At 35.7% G+C, this 17,001-nt stretch overlaps 1 protein-coding gene across 4 annotated transcripts in view; it reads left to right on the forward strand.

Annotated features, from left to right (window-relative positions):
* Window positions 1-17,001, forward strand: part of LOC150098408 (uncharacterized) — a 255,884-nt gene that overhangs the window by 222,227 nt on the left and 16,656 nt on the right. For all 4 annotated transcript variants that reach the window (XR_016549455.1, XR_016549454.1, XR_016549456.1 and 1 more), the window contains one exon: window positions 381-527. Coding sequence is in view for 1 of the 4 variants with exons in the window: in XM_090404682.1 (XP_090260808.1) it covers window positions 381-527 (147 nt within the window). In the remaining 3 variants the exon portion in view is untranslated. The remainder of the gene's footprint in view (window positions 1-380; window positions 528-17,001) is intronic.

Here is a 17,001-nt window from a genome sequence, read left to right on the forward strand (position 1 = left end):
TAAATAAGTTTCAGTAATATAATTTCTATTTTTCAGCCCATTAATTCTTCAATAATAGTCAACAGCTTTTTGTTGGCCAATGTTGCTTTTCATTTTCTGCATTGTGGCTTTGACAATTTTTTTAGTTATGTCCTGTTCTTTCTTTCTTTTCAAATTTCATCCCATGTGCTTTAGTGAATTAGAGAATATTATGCTCTTCATGGTTGAATTCATAAACTACAGAGAATTATTACTGAAGGCTTTAAGATTTTACTCTGGAATATCTCAATCATGAATAAAGTAAACAAATATTTAAAATTTGTATGAGTTGGTTTGAATTTTACTCTTTTAGCTGTTATATATAATTTTATTTTATTTTTTTTGTGTGTGTGAATTTTTAGAAAGGCCTTGATGCACTGTGTGAACTACGCAGAAATGAAAATGTACGAGCATATGCTCGTGAAGTAAATAAACCTTTGGGTGTAGCTAAGCAGATTATTTTGTTGTCTGCAGACCGATATTCTACAGTATTTAGTCTAAAACATTATGTAAGTATTAAAAATTACTTTCTGTACGTTCACAGCCTCTGTTCATATACTCATATGTTGCTTGGATAACTTGCTTTAACCAGGCTTTGTGATTTGATAATTACATTGTTAGTAATTAGTACAGTGTGCATATGTAAAATATAGTTACTAGTTTTTCCAAGAAAAAAATATAAATTGATAGCCTTTGATGCATGTATAGTTCTATCTTATAGAATTTATACCACTGTTTTTTACGTATCCAGTACAAATTCAAGCATTTTTGAATTCTGAATATAACTACTAACATAAAATAAAACGTCTTGGGTCATTAGCATTACAATAAATAGTGCTAGTGCCTTTTTACTGCAATCTTTTTGGAAAGTTCAAATTTCATCCAGGATATGAGAAACCTTTATAAAAAAATTTTCAGCTGAAGACAAGTCAGCCAGTTTCATATGTGGGCGGTAAGGCATTTTCCTCCCAGAAACTTTTTTTTTTTTTCCATCCCACTAAAATAGACAAACCAACTGAATAACACAGATCATAGACATAAGATACTAGCTTCCCTGCTTTAGTAGCTTTGGCAATAATTCCAACTAAACATATTATATATATATATGTTTAGTTGGAATAAACATAGTATGTGTACATATACAGTCAATTGTTATTATTATTAACATCTTATTAAAAACTTCCAACATCTTTCTCTAAATCCAGAGTGATTTAATAATAAGGTGAGACACCTTTTGGAAACTTGTATAGGTAAATATGACTTCTCCATCACTTCCACCTTAGTATCACCACCTCTGGGTCTGGTTCCCACTGACGAGACCTCAATAAAGGTCGAAACCAGTCTGGGTAGTGGCCATTCCCTTAATGCATAGCATTAAGGGAAGGGCCACTACTATTATTTTGGGGTGAAAAGATTAGCAGCAGTATACCACATTGGTGGAACTGTACTCCAGAAGATTGATGAGGCCAGGGACTTAGGAGTGTTGGTGGATAGGGATATGAAGTTTAGGGGGCACATTGCAAAAGTGGCTAAATCAGCTCATCAACTCACTTGGTTGTTGAAAAATACTTTGACGAGCAGAGACAAGCAAGTTATTGTTCCTCTGTACCGAGCCTTGATAAGACCTCATCTCGACTACTGTGCCCAGATTTGGTCACCTAGGTTTCTTCTTGATGGGGAGGAGGTTGAGGGGATCCAGAGGCGAGTGACCAAGATTATAGCAGGTCTGTGGATGAACCTTATGTGAACAGGTTGAAGATTTGTGGGTTGCAGAAATTGGTTGATAGGCAGAAAAGGGGAGATATGATTGAGACATTCAAATTGCTGAAGGGTTTCTGTAGGATTAATTCAGAGGATATTTTTGAGATCAGGATTGGTGGTGGGAGAACTAGGGGATATCTATAGAAGCTGGGCAAGAGGGTGGTTAGCAAGGGTGTTAGGGCTGGGTTCTTTACTTTTAGAGTGGTAAATGAGTGGAATAAGCTGCCAGAGTCTGTTGTGGGTGCTATGACAGTGAGTGAGTGAGTTCAAAGCAAGGTATGATAGATACTGTGAGAACGTCGAATAGTTGTGTGGACATGATGTTTAGGAACTCCATGGAGTCGCCCATAATAATAATTATACATTAATTATACATGTCTGCAAGGAGTTGTGCTTTGCATTATGGGAGATACAAAACAAGTGATGAGAGCTTAATCCACCTTTACCACAAGTTGCCTCAGTCCTGAAGATACTTCAGGCACAAATTTGTTTGCTTGGATAAAGGATTAAACTAAATTTATTATATTATTAACACCAGACCTCCATGATGTCAAAAGACTCATCGCGGGAGGCAAACAATGTTACAAAGCCTATCAAACCGTGCTTTAAACTCATTCAATGTATCTGCATTCACCACAATGTCAAGCAAAGCATTCCATTGATCAACCACTCTCCATGGAAAGAACTTACACTTTATACTCCTGCTCACACCCTCTCTGTACAACCTAGGTATGTCTCCTTGTCCTCCCTTCTCCCCCATTCTACAAAAAATTTCTTCCACATTAACCCAGTAACAATCCTTTATCAACTTAAATGTCTCAATCATATCCCCTCTCTTCCTCTTATTAACAAGCATTTGCAAACTCATTCCCTCAATCTGTCCTCATATCCCACTTCTCTGGACTCTTTCCATCATATCACAATGAAAACTAGGGGACCAAATCTGTGCACAATAATCCATATGCAGCCTGATTGAGACCTTATACAATGTAACTAGAAGCTCTTTATTTCTGCAAGTTGATGTCCTCTGCATCATTGCCATAATCTTATGGCCTTCACAACTTGTGCAATATGACCTCTGAACTTCAGATCTTCGTCCTCCACCATTACTCCAAGGTTTCTTATTCCCCTCACCTTTGTCTAAAGTTTCCCTGGCAAGTATATACTTGACATCCCATTGTTGCCTACCAAATTTCAGAACCTTACCTTTGGCAACATTGAATCGACAGCTCCATACTGTTGCCCACTCATACAGTCTATTCAAGTCCTGTAAGGCCACACCGTCTGCTTGATTCCTCATCTCTCTCTCCAGTTTTGCATCATCTGCAAACAGTTATATATCACTAGTTAAACTTATTCCAATATCATTAATATACAAATTAAATAATGGTCTCAACACTGACCCTTGTGGCACATCACTAGTGACTTTCCTCTTTCGAGATAGTGTCTTTATACATTGAAGCAAATGGAATAGACTCATTAGTCTATAATCCAATTCCATTTGCTTCAATTTAGTGACCAACTTGTGGTGCAGCAATATATCAAGAGCATTTGCAAAGTTTGAGTATGCCACTGTATGTGCATCTCCCTTGTCTAATTCATTCTTCACCTTGTTATAGTACATAGCAAGTCCGTAAAACACAACCTCCTTTTAACAAACCCATGCTGGCAAGCACAAAGAATACCACTGTTGTCAACCCACTTTTGTATCCTATATCTCACTAACTTCTCCAGTGCTTAAATACAACTCAATATATAGAGATCAACCTGTAATTTGTTGCCTTAGCCTTATCATCACTTTTGTAAAATGGAACACTTTTGCCTTCCACTCCCTTGGGAGTTGAAATGTTCCAAGGAGTTACCATCAGTCTTGACCTACCTGTTTAACAAGTAAGCTAGATGTCATCAAGCCTTGTTGACATCTAGCTTACTTAACTCCTCGTATACCTCTTGCTCATCCACCATTAAGTCTTCTCTAATTTCATTCTCTACTCTTGAGCATCTGATTTCACACCTGGAATGAAACATCCTGATGAACTGCTCACTGAAGACCTCAACTATGTCCTCTGTAGCAGTCACCACCACTTTCATCCACAGGGATTTTTCTTGGCCTGATTTGCTAATTTCTACTCATACTGCACCTTTGTTGTCCTTACCAACTGAGTCACCCTCCTGGCCTACTCTTTATGCAACTGATTATTACCATTATTCATCTTGTGCTACCTCCAAAGTGCCTCCTTCCAAATGTCATGTTCAATCCATTCATCCACTTTACATTTACCTTATTCAGCCTTTTAATCTTTGGAATATATTCACACATTGATGCTCTTATGTATTTCTTTGTTAGTTCCCAAGCAGCATTTGTTCCCTTACTGCTCAACTCCTCATTCCATGTTATAGCTCCAAACTGTCTTCTAAGCTTGTCATAATCACCAGCCTCGTACTTCCACATGTGTTCTTTCCTCACGGAAGTTTTCATATAGGGAGACTTTGGAAAGAATATGTACATTATCAATTAAAAGCTTTAGAGTCTATTAAGGAAGGTTAGAAATGAAGGAAAATTACCACAAAGAGAATTAAATATAAAGGTGATACAGATAATGGAAAATAAGGATATTCTGGATATCTTGAGTAGTTACTTTGAAAAAAAAAAAAAAATTAAATGAGTTAACAAACAATAGAAAAGTATTAAATATCCAGAACAAATGCAATCAGGACTAATATATTTGATACTTGAGATAGAAAAAGCCTCTGAAATTCTACCTGAAATATGGAATGGCAATTGGAGGCAATTCTTTTCAGAAATATGGTGATATATAAAACATGCATTGGCTCTATTGAATAATATGGCAGGCTAGGTTACAATGTCAAATTTCAGTTGATTATGATTAGAGTAGAGCCCTCATTATACCAGTTTTTAAAAAGGAAGTAAAACTGAATTAAAGAGGAATTTACTCACTGAGTATTAGAGGAAGAAAATATTTATGCAAATATATTTAAGAAAAGTCATTTGAGAGAGAATTAATGAACAGATTGGGAATTGCCAAGATCTTATTTTAAATTAATGATAAGTCAGTGAACATAAGTTTTTTTTGATCTCATAAAGCATATGATGTACTAAGGTGGAAATGTGGTGGAAATGGAACTTCATACAGAGCAATACATAGTTTATACATAAGTTGCAACCAGCGGGCAGAATTGGAGGATTCTGTACAGGAAGATAGTTTGATCTTAAATTAGGTGTGTAATGCAGAATAGTATGCTATCTCCGGTGTTAGTTATTATTTATTATTATGATACCATCATAATAAAAGGGTATTAAACCTGATATTTAAATAAAAAATATCTTTTTTTTTTCACTTACCTGCAGATTTTCAGGAGTCTTGTAGAACAAGCTTCAAGACTGTTGAAGAATTTGTCAACTAATTAAATAATGTGACAAATTTGATATAAAATCAATAATAAAAATAGACAAGTAAGAGATTGCAAATTTTGCATATTTAGACACAATTTTTAATTATGGTAAATCAAATTAGGGAAATAATTTGATAATAAAATAAGGAAAGCTGATATGATTTAACAATGGAGAAATCTTTTTTTCCTACTTGTATGTGGAAAATACACTTCTGCATTAATTATCATTATTAACATCTGACCTCCATAGAGTCAGAGACTCATCGTAGGTGATTGTGTGCATCTCCTACGATGAGTCTCTGGATCATCCATAAGGATCACACATAAGGATAATCCAACTGTACCTTAAACTGATTCAGTGTGTCCACATTAACAACACACTCAGTCAGTGTATTCCACTCACTGACTACTCTTCATGCAAAGAACTTTCTCCTCGCTCACACCCTCCTTACATAGTTCCCACAACAGCCTCTTGTTCTACTTCCTTTCCCATTCTATGAAAAAATTTCCATGTCAACCTGATATTTCCATACCTGACGATATGATTTCCATGTCAGTCATACCCCACTCCTCCTCCTCCTCCTGTTATTCACAATGTTTGCAATTTGTATTCTTTCAATCCATCTTCATACTCCACATTCTAAAATTTTCTCTGGATCCTTTCTAACATATCTTCATCACCATGAAAACCTTGTGGCCCATTCTGTTCACAATAAAACATATGAGGCTATATCAAAGCCTTATACAATGGAATCATGACCTCTTTATTTCTGCATGTTGGGGTTCACCACATCATTGCCATTATCTGATGGCAATGATGTGGAGTCTTCAACTTGTGCAGTGTGGCCCCAGAATTTCAGATCCTTGTTCATCACCACCCCCAGATCTCTCATATCCTCTACCTCCTTTAATGTTTCCCCACCAAATACTTTGCATCCCATTGTTGCTCACCAGATTTCAAACCTTACACTTTGCAACATTGAACGGATAGTTCCACTTACCTGCCCATTCATGCAATCTGTTCAAGTCCTACTATAAGGATAACATCTACTTGACTCTGCATTACTTTCCCCAAGTTTGCATCATCTGCAAGCAGCTGCATATCACCACTTAAACCAGTCCCAATATCATTAACATAGAAATTCAACAACAGTAGCCCAAATGCAGAACCCTGTGACACACCACCAGTTGTGACCCTCTTCAGAACACTACATCCCCTATATACAACTTTCAGATACTTATCTGACAGCCAGATAGGTATCCAAAATCCAAATCGCTAGTCTGTTATCCATTTCCATGATAAGTCTCTGATTCCATTGAGGTCAGATGTTAATAACGATAAAAATTTCTTTCAGCCTATCAATAGCTTTTGCAAAATCTAAGTATACTAGTGTATATGCATTTCCTTTATCCCAGACATTTGTCTCCTTGTTATAATACATAAGTTAGTAAAACATGATTTCCCTTTAACAAATCCATGCTGACAACCAATTATCAGCCCATTTCTGTATCCTAGTTCTCACCAATCTCTCCAGTACCTTAACCACAACTCCAGATATACAGATTGGCATGCAATTTGTAGCCACAGCCTTATCACCTCCTTTATGCAGTGGAACAGTTTTACGTTCATTCCACTCTCTTGGAACCTTGCTGTTGTAAGACTTATTAAACATGCATGCTACTGTTAATTCTCTGGAACATTCTCTTAAGACTGTCATTGGAAGGGAAGCAGAGAATACCACAGTATCCTCAGTTTCCAAATTTCACGCTTAATCCCTTTATTGACATCCAGTCTATTTTCTCATACCTCCTGCTTGCTTACAACTAAGCTGTCCTCCACACTTCAGTTATTCATCATTTCACCTTAATGAGGATGAAACACCCTTACAAATCGTTTACTGAATACCTCAATGATGTTTTCTGCAGCAGTTACCATTCTGCCATTTTTATCCATTAACACCATCTTACCATAATCGTTTTCCCTTCTACTTGCCACATATCAGAAAAACTCTAGAGTTTTTCTTGGCTCTGTAGTTTTGCTGTTCTTACCAACTGAGTCAACTTCCTGGCCTGCTCTTTATACTCCTCATGCATTTGATTGCTCCCATCTTCAACTGCCTCCACAGTATCCTCTGCTTTCAAATTTCATGCTTAATATCTTTATTCATCCATTTGACATCTATTTTATTAAGTATTTTGACCTCTGGAATACATTCGCACATCAATGTTATATATCTTTCGGTCAGTTCCTGCTCAGCATTTATCTCCCTCTTGCTTAACATTTCATTTCATGTTATTTTTCATAATTTTTCATAATCTTACTTTCATAATTTGGGATTATCTGTGGAATTACTAGTGGTGGGAATAGGCGGTAGATGGCATTGATGTAGTTGCGGTGAGGTGTTTATGATTATGATTCACATTTTATGTGAATCATAATTCACATAAAATGTGAATAAATTCCTAAGACAGGACCTACCCTTTACATAGCCATGCTGCCCAATATAGAGTATTGCATCCCTATCCACCCTCTGTTGGATTTATCTTTAACCACTTTCCAGTACCTTAATTGGTCTGTAGTTTTTTACCTCGATCTTGCAGCCACATTTATGCAATGGAACTATTTAACCAACATCTGTCACATATGCAACTGCAAAATCTCCCCATGAATGATGCGTGATCATCATCATCAAATTCTTAACATGTACAGCATAATATGATAGTACTACATGAAAGATATTTATCATTACTAACTTCTATCAACAATTTTCCTCTAGATCAATCTCTTATCTGTCAAGAACTCCAACATTATCAGATTTTAATTGCACTTTTTTACTATATCAATCATCCTATATCTTGGTCTTCCTCTGGGTCTTTTTCCTGCCAACCTAGCACAGAACACTTGTTTTGCTAATAATTTCCCATTCTGTTTAAGTGACCATACCACCTGAGATTAGCTCTGCACACACATTCTTGAATGCTAACAATGGCAATTTCTTTCCTAATATTCTTGTTGTTAATATGATATTGCCATTCTGTTCACTCATCTAATCTTTCTTAGGACTTTCATATCTGTAGTCTCTAGCCTTTTGTCAAGAGTTTTATTTCTAACCCAGCTCTCAGATCCATAAGTTAAAATTGGTTTGAACACTGTCTTGTATACAGCTTAATTTAGTGTTTGACTAATTTCTCTCTTATTCCATATAAATTTATTCAGCTGACTTTCTACCATACCAGCTTTGTTGATTCTATTGTCTATTTCCATATTTAATCTACCATCTTCACTAAAAATCGTGCCTGAGTAGCCGAAATGTTTAACCTGTTCTATAGGTTCTCCATTCAAATTGCTGTTGATATTTTCAGTGCTTCTGCCTATTTTCATTGTCTTTGTCTTGTTATTGCTGACCTTCATACCATATCTATTGCAACAGTTATTCAATTTAGTCCAGGAATCTTGCAGAATTGTAGCGGATGTTTAGAAGTATAACATCATCTGCATAAAGTAAAGAGCTGAGGTTAACATTTCCAATTTTGATATCAGGTTTAATACCTCTTTCCTTCATAATGTGATCCATATAGATAATAACAGAGGCGATAATGTACATCCTTGTCTGACACCAGATTTCACATCCAACCATTTTCCTGTACTTCTTTCAATTCTAACTGCTGACTTAACTCAAATATGGACTAAATATTCCTTGATATAATTCCCTATTGATGCCATATAACTGTAGCATATTGAATAGCTTCTCTCTTGGCACCTTGTCATATGCCTTTTGCAGGTCTACAGCACTTAAATACAATCTTCGTTATATTCCCACAATTTCTCAACTATTTGTCCTAAAGTGAAAATCTATCCTGACAACCTCTATTTGGCCTGAATCTAGTTTGTTCTTCACCCAAGCTTCCCTTCCACAATCCTTCTCAACTATTTTTCAAGTATACTTGCATAAATCTTACCACTGACACTCAGCAGGGAAATACCTCTGTAATTCTTACATTCAGTTTTATTTTCCTTTTTATATATGGGTACTATGAGAGCTCATCTGAAATTTGTCCCTCTGTCCAGGCCTTCTGAACTATGCAGTGCAACCACTGGAAGACTTTTATTCCTCCATACCTTTGCATTTCTGTTAGAGTATCATCTACTCCTGCTGCCTTTCCACATCTCAGGCTTTTGATGGCTTTTTCTACTTCAAGTATGGATATATATATATATATATATATATATATATATATATATATATATATATATATATATATATTCTGATTTCATGTCAGCTGAGTGTTTTTTTTACCACATTTAGCAATTTTTCAAAGTAATTACTCAATACATCAAGGATATCTTTTTCTCAAATTTTCATGTCATCTTTATCATCTCTAATTCCTTTTACAGCACTCTTTCCTCCATTTCTAAGCTTTTCCAATAGCCTCCAGAATATTTTGCCACCTTCACCTTGTTATTTATTTTCTATGTTCTTACCAAAGTTTTCCCAAGACTTTTGTTTAGCTCATTTTACACAGTGTTTAGCTTTCTTGCATTTTTCTCTGTATTCTGTCAGAGCACAAGCTAACTTATGGCCAGGACTTTTGATATGCTTTCTTCTTTTCCTTCACTGCCTCTTTAGCTTCCTGTGTTCACATGGAGTTCTGTTTTTTTTTCTATCCTTGCACACAACCTTACCACATGCCTCTCTGGCTGAATCCAATGTTTTTTTCCTTCAGAGCTTGCCGTTGAATCTCCAAGGTTTGGTTCCTGTTCTCAAACTCTTTCATTTTTTTCTTAAATAATGTTTATGTATTTTAATCTACAGTTCACATCTTAGAGCTGCTCAACTTTTATTCACTTTGAAACTTTCTTACATGTTCTTCTTTTCAATATGAAATTCAATTTTATCCTGTTCAAGACTAAATTTTGATCACTTCCAATTTCAAATCCTCTGTACACTCTAGATCCTGCACCAGTAAGAAAACATCACTATCAGTGATAACATAGTCAATAAGAGTCTTCTGATTCCTAGCTTCTTCTCTCTCCGTGTGAATTTATGCACATTTTTATGTTGCAAACATTGTGTTAGCAATAACCAGTCCATGTCGTGAGCAGAAATCTAATAGATATTTGCCATTATTGTTAGTTTTGTGCTTTTCTCCAAATTTTCACAAAATATTGCTGTATCTCTTACATACATTTTTCTACTCTGCTATTTAGATCCCCAACAAGAACAAACTTTTCTTTTTTCATTGTGTTATTTGCTTTCTCTAAAACTTCAAAAAATTCCTCCACTTCTACCTTAGTAGAACCTTCTATGGGATCATAGGCACAAATTGTCCAGTTTCTCATTCTGATGTTTGCCCACATCACTCTACCTGATATTGCTTGCCATTCAAGAAGATAAGCCTCATATTTAGTGTTGACTAAATATGTTATAGCTACTCCTCCTTTTCCCTGATTGTTATTGCCTGAATATAACATTTTGTAGGTATTATTCCTGGGAAAATTCCATGTATTCCTCTAAATATATCTACTATTTTAATAGCTAATATAGCCTACTTTCATTTAGGAGTGCCCCTTTTTTTACAGTAATTTTTAAAATGTGATTGACTCTTTACCCAAAATCTAGGGCATTACTGAAGTGTTATAAAATTAATATATGAAGAATAAAAATAGGAGAAATTTTGGACATACCTTTTTTTTTGGATGTTGTTTTCTGTCTCCTTATTCCGGCGATGTGTTTTCATGTGCTGTTAAGCTGTTAAAGGATGTGGATTTTTTGGGGAAGCGGGGAATTAATTTGAAAAAAAAAAAAAACGTTTTTTTTTTTTTTGTAATATATGTATATTATTATTATTATTAAGGGTGGGTAGAGAGGATTTGGGGGAGGGGATGAGAGAAGAATCTGAAGATAGAAATTATTTTTTGGGGAACAAGGAGGGGTTTAACCATGCTTACCGGCCAGGACGTATATATACATCCAAGTTACTATGAATGCAAAGTGCATATTAAAATTGTAATACCATTGATATTACATTGAAATATATGATGGATATGAGGCGTATGAGGATGCGTATTTGATCCATAAAGTACACTTACCCAAAACAACCCCATCCTTTAACAGCATATGAAGGCACATTGCCAGAATAAAGAGACAGAAAACAACATCCAAAAAAGATATGTCCAAAATTTCTCCTATTTTTATTCTTTATGTATTAATTTTATAACACTTCAGTAATGCCCTAGATTTTGGCTAAAGAGCCAATGACATTGTTAAAAAAAAGAAAAAAAAGTAGGCTATATTAGCCATTAAAATAATAACATTTTGTATTTATTGCTTAGAAAGATCTCACCAGTACTTATCCTGGTGAGATAAGTATCACTGACACTTATTCTTCTGCTAGATCCATTTCTTTGCCATTCAAGCTTCTTATGTTGATAGTACTGATCTTGAACTCTGGTGATGTTGAGCTGTATAACTCCTCTGTTATATAGCTCCTTGGTTGTAACTCTTCAGTTATCATCAGCAATACCCACCTCTTGTCCTATTCCCTCTGTCCTCTCTGAAAATACAATACCCTTTATACTCTATCCCTGTAACTATGATTTCCATCTACTAGGTCTCACTGATGCCTATAATGTTTTACCAAGTTGAGCTGACCAATGCCAAAAACTAGTTTCCCTTATTCCTGATACTCACATTTGTGTGCATGCATTTCAACATCCCCTTGTGTAATGTCAACCCATTTTAGCTTGAAACCTGTGAAATTGCAGTTAGCATTGCATAATCATTGTGCACACACACTCATTTATCATGGGGGGTGAGACACATGCTTGATTGCATTCCACTCCCTAATATCTCTAGTTTCTCTGGTTTTGGACTTCCAAACACTCACCAAACAAACTTTCTCTAAACATCTAACTCCAAAACCGTTTAAATGTAGTCAAGCTGGTATATATATATGTTCTTTTGTCTATAAAATTCACTCCATACATGAATAAACTGCACACTGTTCATTACAATCTGAAAGGAAGAATAGGCTCGTCCGGGATTGGAACCTGTGATCTCTCGCTCCCAAAGCAAGAATCATACCCCTAGACCAACGAGCTATGTGCAGAGTTGTGTAGAGAGGTTAGGTGAATTGAAAGAGGAGAATGAGAAGTATTTGATACAAAACTGCTCATTTTTATGTATTTATAGGAAGGTGGAGGAATGGTGGTGGCCAGTTTGGAGGAACAGTATCCGTGTAGAAATGGAATAATACAGAAATGAGAAAGTGATTGGAAGGAGTTTGAAAGAGAGAGAAGAGGATGATCTCTTAAGTGTTTTTGTCCCTCTCTAGATGCACAAACCTCCCAAAACATTTATTCTTTAGGAAGTTTTTGGTGCAAAATTCCAATTTTCTAAAGTTGGGCAGATTTGGAATTTATATATTAGAATTTATGCAGGTGAAAAGTAATGTGTTCAGTGGAAGAAAACATAAAGTTTTTGAATGTTTTGGATGTGATATATTTATACCAAGAAAGACTAAATCATCCCAAGAAGAGTAACCTCATCTTGTTTAAAGAGATGAGTATTATCAGTGTAAAGGCAGATGAAGTAAAATCTCTCTTATGAGAAATGCATTATATTTCTTTATTGTATCAAAAGTGCACAAGATTATCCATGCCTCACTGAAGAATGATAAGGAAAATTAGTTTAATGCATTTCTTAATCACAGATATGGAAATGGAAGATTTTGAAGCATGAATCATCTGAGCACTGCAAAGTTTATGTATGCTGTTCCAAGGACCCATCAAGAGAGGGTCATTTTAGTTACTCATACTTAAATACCTGTCATGCCTCTCTTTTTTCAGCTTGCCATGAAAGGAAAAAACCATTTTCCAAGAATGATCTCAAATTCTGCTTGCACCAGCAATAAGCTGCAATATATCACTCATATCTATACTGTGATTGTTCCTCTCATCTGTCCCTTCCTCAAACTTTGAAGACTGCATTCTCTCAGGTCTTCAAAGACCAGTTGACATCTTGGTCATCTGCCTCTGGGTCTTTTTTAGCTGTCTCATCATATCCTCAGAACTAAAATTCCACTACTCCAGAAAACCTTTTTAACAAGTTAATCCAGTTCTCTTCTAGGAGGAGTCTTTTCAACAGTGCACTTATTTGATGCAATGACTTTAACCACCTTACCAATGTGGCCACTGAACTTTAATTCATTGTCCATAATAATAATAAGGGAAAAGCTGATATAAAATTCCTGCACGCTGATGAATACAATAGGTGCCAGATTAATAACTCTAAATATAAGGTTTATGCATTATGGAAAAAGGACATTGGAAAAATTTCCCCATCTTTAGCTTCATTGTCTGCTTGTAGGAAATTTTCATTAATATGATAATCTGACTGCAATGTCTTTTTTTCACAATGCATAAACCTTACATGTAGAGATATTAATCTATCACCTATATAATCTACCAGATTTTTCCTTATCAGAAGAAGAGGAATGGAGTTTACTGCATCTGTAGATCAGATTTGAGGATAGTGATGTGTTTGTATAACTTTTTTTTACTCTGTTTTGCTCATTTTGAACTTCTCTTCACAAAAGGGAGTGCATGAATGTTTAGAGGAAAGGGTGTGGGTTAAAGTACAGCTATCATCAGCAATATAAAAAGCCCAAAGAGAGTAAACCATCCACCATAGCACATAGTGAATGACCAGAGAGGAAGCTGCAATGCAATCATGAAGAGCAAGAGGCAGACCACAAGATATAGCTTGGTAAGGAGACCTCAGTGTCAGACCTGACACCAACTTTTCCATCGCTTGTGTCCAGTGGGCGAGATGGTTAACTAGGAGATTTGTGTGAAATAATGATGGAGAAATTTGCATTGGTGATGACCAATTATAATTGAGCCAGAATTTGTCTGGTGACCATTATTCTTTAGAAGATTGAGATAATGAGAAATGGCACAAAAGTTTGATGGCTGACTTATCCTCTTTTTTTTTAAGGGATTGGGTGTGTATAGACTTGATTCCATGTTGTTGGATAAATGTCAGATAAATAAGACTCCTTTTATAGGTTATCATCTATTCTGGCATGCAAATTTTGATCATGGTTGGATAGGATATCCCTTCGACTATAGGGCCTATTAGCATTTCAGACTAATAAGGTAACTTTCTCTTGAAAGGTCAGAGAAAGCATGCAGTGAGCATTCATGATATTGTGGGAGGTGAAATTATTATCTTATTACTGTTTATTACAAGGCATCCAAGTTTGCAGCTTTCCTTGACAAAAAGAATTTCCTTCAAACACAATTTGCTTAACACAGCCTTTTGCCTTTTATCCTGTTCAGTGCTACCATGTGTGCCTGCTTTGTATACTCAAAATTTCATTCGTCTGAATGTGCAGACGTGTAATCTTCAGAAATAGTGTTTGTCCTTTAGGTTTTGGACAGTAGTGTATCTCAATCATATCATCCTTATGTTTTCTATTAGTCAACTTCTCTGAATGACGTTCTGAAGTTTATCATCTTCAGATCTGTTTGACCAGATCTGAGCACAATAATCCAGATGTGGTCTGATCAAAGTCTAGAACCATCACATATTTATCTCTGTTTATTGTCCTCCTTGCTATTGCAGCAATACATACTCTTCACTATTTCATACTGTCCACCCCCTCAATTGTAAGGGAATGTTGAATGCACTATTCCATAGACCAAATATCATCTTTGTTTCCCAGATCTTTTCAGTTGTCTTCTCTGGACCAGGTGTGCATGTTGAAGTATAGTAGTCAATATGCAGTTTTATCAAAGCCTGTTACTGGGAAGAATAGCCTCCGTATTCCACAGTTTACGCTCTCTTCAATATTGCATTTATCCAAGATCGTGATTTCACCTCATGCAGCAACGCACCATTAATATAGTACTCTGCCTGCAATATGTTCAATATTTGCATGCAATGCATAACCTTTCATTTAGCAAAACTGAACTGATATCCATTGTCATTTACCCATTGAGTCAATTTGTTCAGATCAGCTTGCAAGGGTTCTACACTGGAAATTCCCTTTGTCATCCTTCCTAACTTTTCATCATCATCAAATAGCTATACTACTATCCAGACCAATCCCCAGTATCATTAATGTACAAGTTAAAAAAAAACAATGGCCCATGTACAGAGCCATGTGCTGCTCCACTGCTTACTTTCCTACCCTTAGACTGGACACCTCCATACATTACTCTTTGATAACTGTCAGTCAGTCAAGCTTCTGTGTCACAAGCCTATTTTTCATGCCTATCCATTTGAATTTGTATAACAACTTTCAGCATTGAATCATCTCAAGTGCTGTGGCAAAATTCAAAAAGTATTGCAGCATATAAGGTGCTATTTGAGGTGCTACATGTGGTGAATTTTGGTGCTGAAAGATAAGTTCTTTTTTAAAATAATTAGCAATTAACTTTTTTATTATTATATTTGAGTGTTTTTGTGTGATTAACTGTAAGGATAGGTTGTGGTTTTCAAAGGTTTCATTGTAAACTGTATTGTGTGTGTCATGGCACAGATTTTAACATGCATGATTTTGTTCATGGCAACATATGCAAAATGTATATACTTCATAGAAAGAGATTTATGGAAGAAGAACAAAACTGGAGAACATGTTTGTCATGTGTTTCATGAGTGAATGCCAGAAGTGTGGCTAAAGTAAGAAGAATGATAATGATGAGTTCAAAGACGAAATACTTGATAATATGATTGACAACTGAAATGCAAGATCTAGGTGGATTGAATCAATCCACTTAGATCTTGTTCATCCTCTGGGTTTCTTTCCTGCCATGGCAACAAATACCTGTTTTGCTAACCTTTCCTCTTCCATTCTCTTTAAGTGGTCATACCACCTGATTAGCTCTGCTCACACATTCCTGAATGCTAACAATGTCAACTTCCTTTCTAATATCTTCATTTTTAATGAGTCATCTGTGGTCCCTAATCTTTGAACAAGTGCATTATTTCATTTCTCAGATCCCAACTCTCAGATCCATAACTTAAAACTGCTTTGAACAACTGTCTTATATTCATAGTGAAGAATTTATGGAGACACAATACACGTTTTATTTTCATCATCGTCATCATCATGAATCATGGGCTCACTGTCTGTTGGTGTCCTATGCCTCCTTCACTTTTTTCTTCCACTTTTTTTTGTCCAGTGCACAGTGTGTTGCAATTTTTGTAAACCCATTCCACACCAGGTCCTCACTCATTCTGCAGATATGTCCAAATAATTGCAGCTTCTGTTGTATAATCTTCTGCATTAGATTCTCCTTTGGTTGTATCTTCAGATAGAGAAATTTCATTTGTGATTTAGATAGAGATGTGATTTTCAGAAATTTCAAATAGAGAAATTTCATTTGTGATTTTCTGTACCCATTCTATTCTTAGAATCTTCCTGTAACAAGTTCTTTCAAATGCCAAAATTCTTTTTCTTGATTCCTTATTTATTACCCACATTTCAGATCCATACAGTACACTGCTGAAGGTGCATGTTTCCAGTACTCTTAGTTTTGTTTGCAGGCAGATCACTTTACTTTTCCAGATGTTATCCATGGTCTTCAGATTTGTTCTTCCCTTTGCAATCCTGATCTTTATTTCTTTTTTACAGTCTGAATCATATGTAATTTTACTTCCCAAATATGTGAATTGTTCTACACCCTCTTTCCAAAAAGAAACCGAACTTTTTGAAAATAGAAGAAACTAGTGGCCGTATCTTTTTGTTGTCAAAAGCGGCAACCTTCATTAGTGTTGTGTCAACTATTTATGACATTTG

The sequence above is a fragment of the Typopeltis vanoorti genome, chromosome 15 (genome assembly GCF_054136105.1).
Source record: "Typopeltis vanoorti isolate ZY-2024b chromosome 15, IOZ_Tvanoo_1.0, whole genome shotgun sequence".
Taxonomy (NCBI): Eukaryota; Metazoa; Arthropoda; class Arachnida; order Uropygi; family Thelyphonidae; genus Typopeltis; species Typopeltis vanoorti.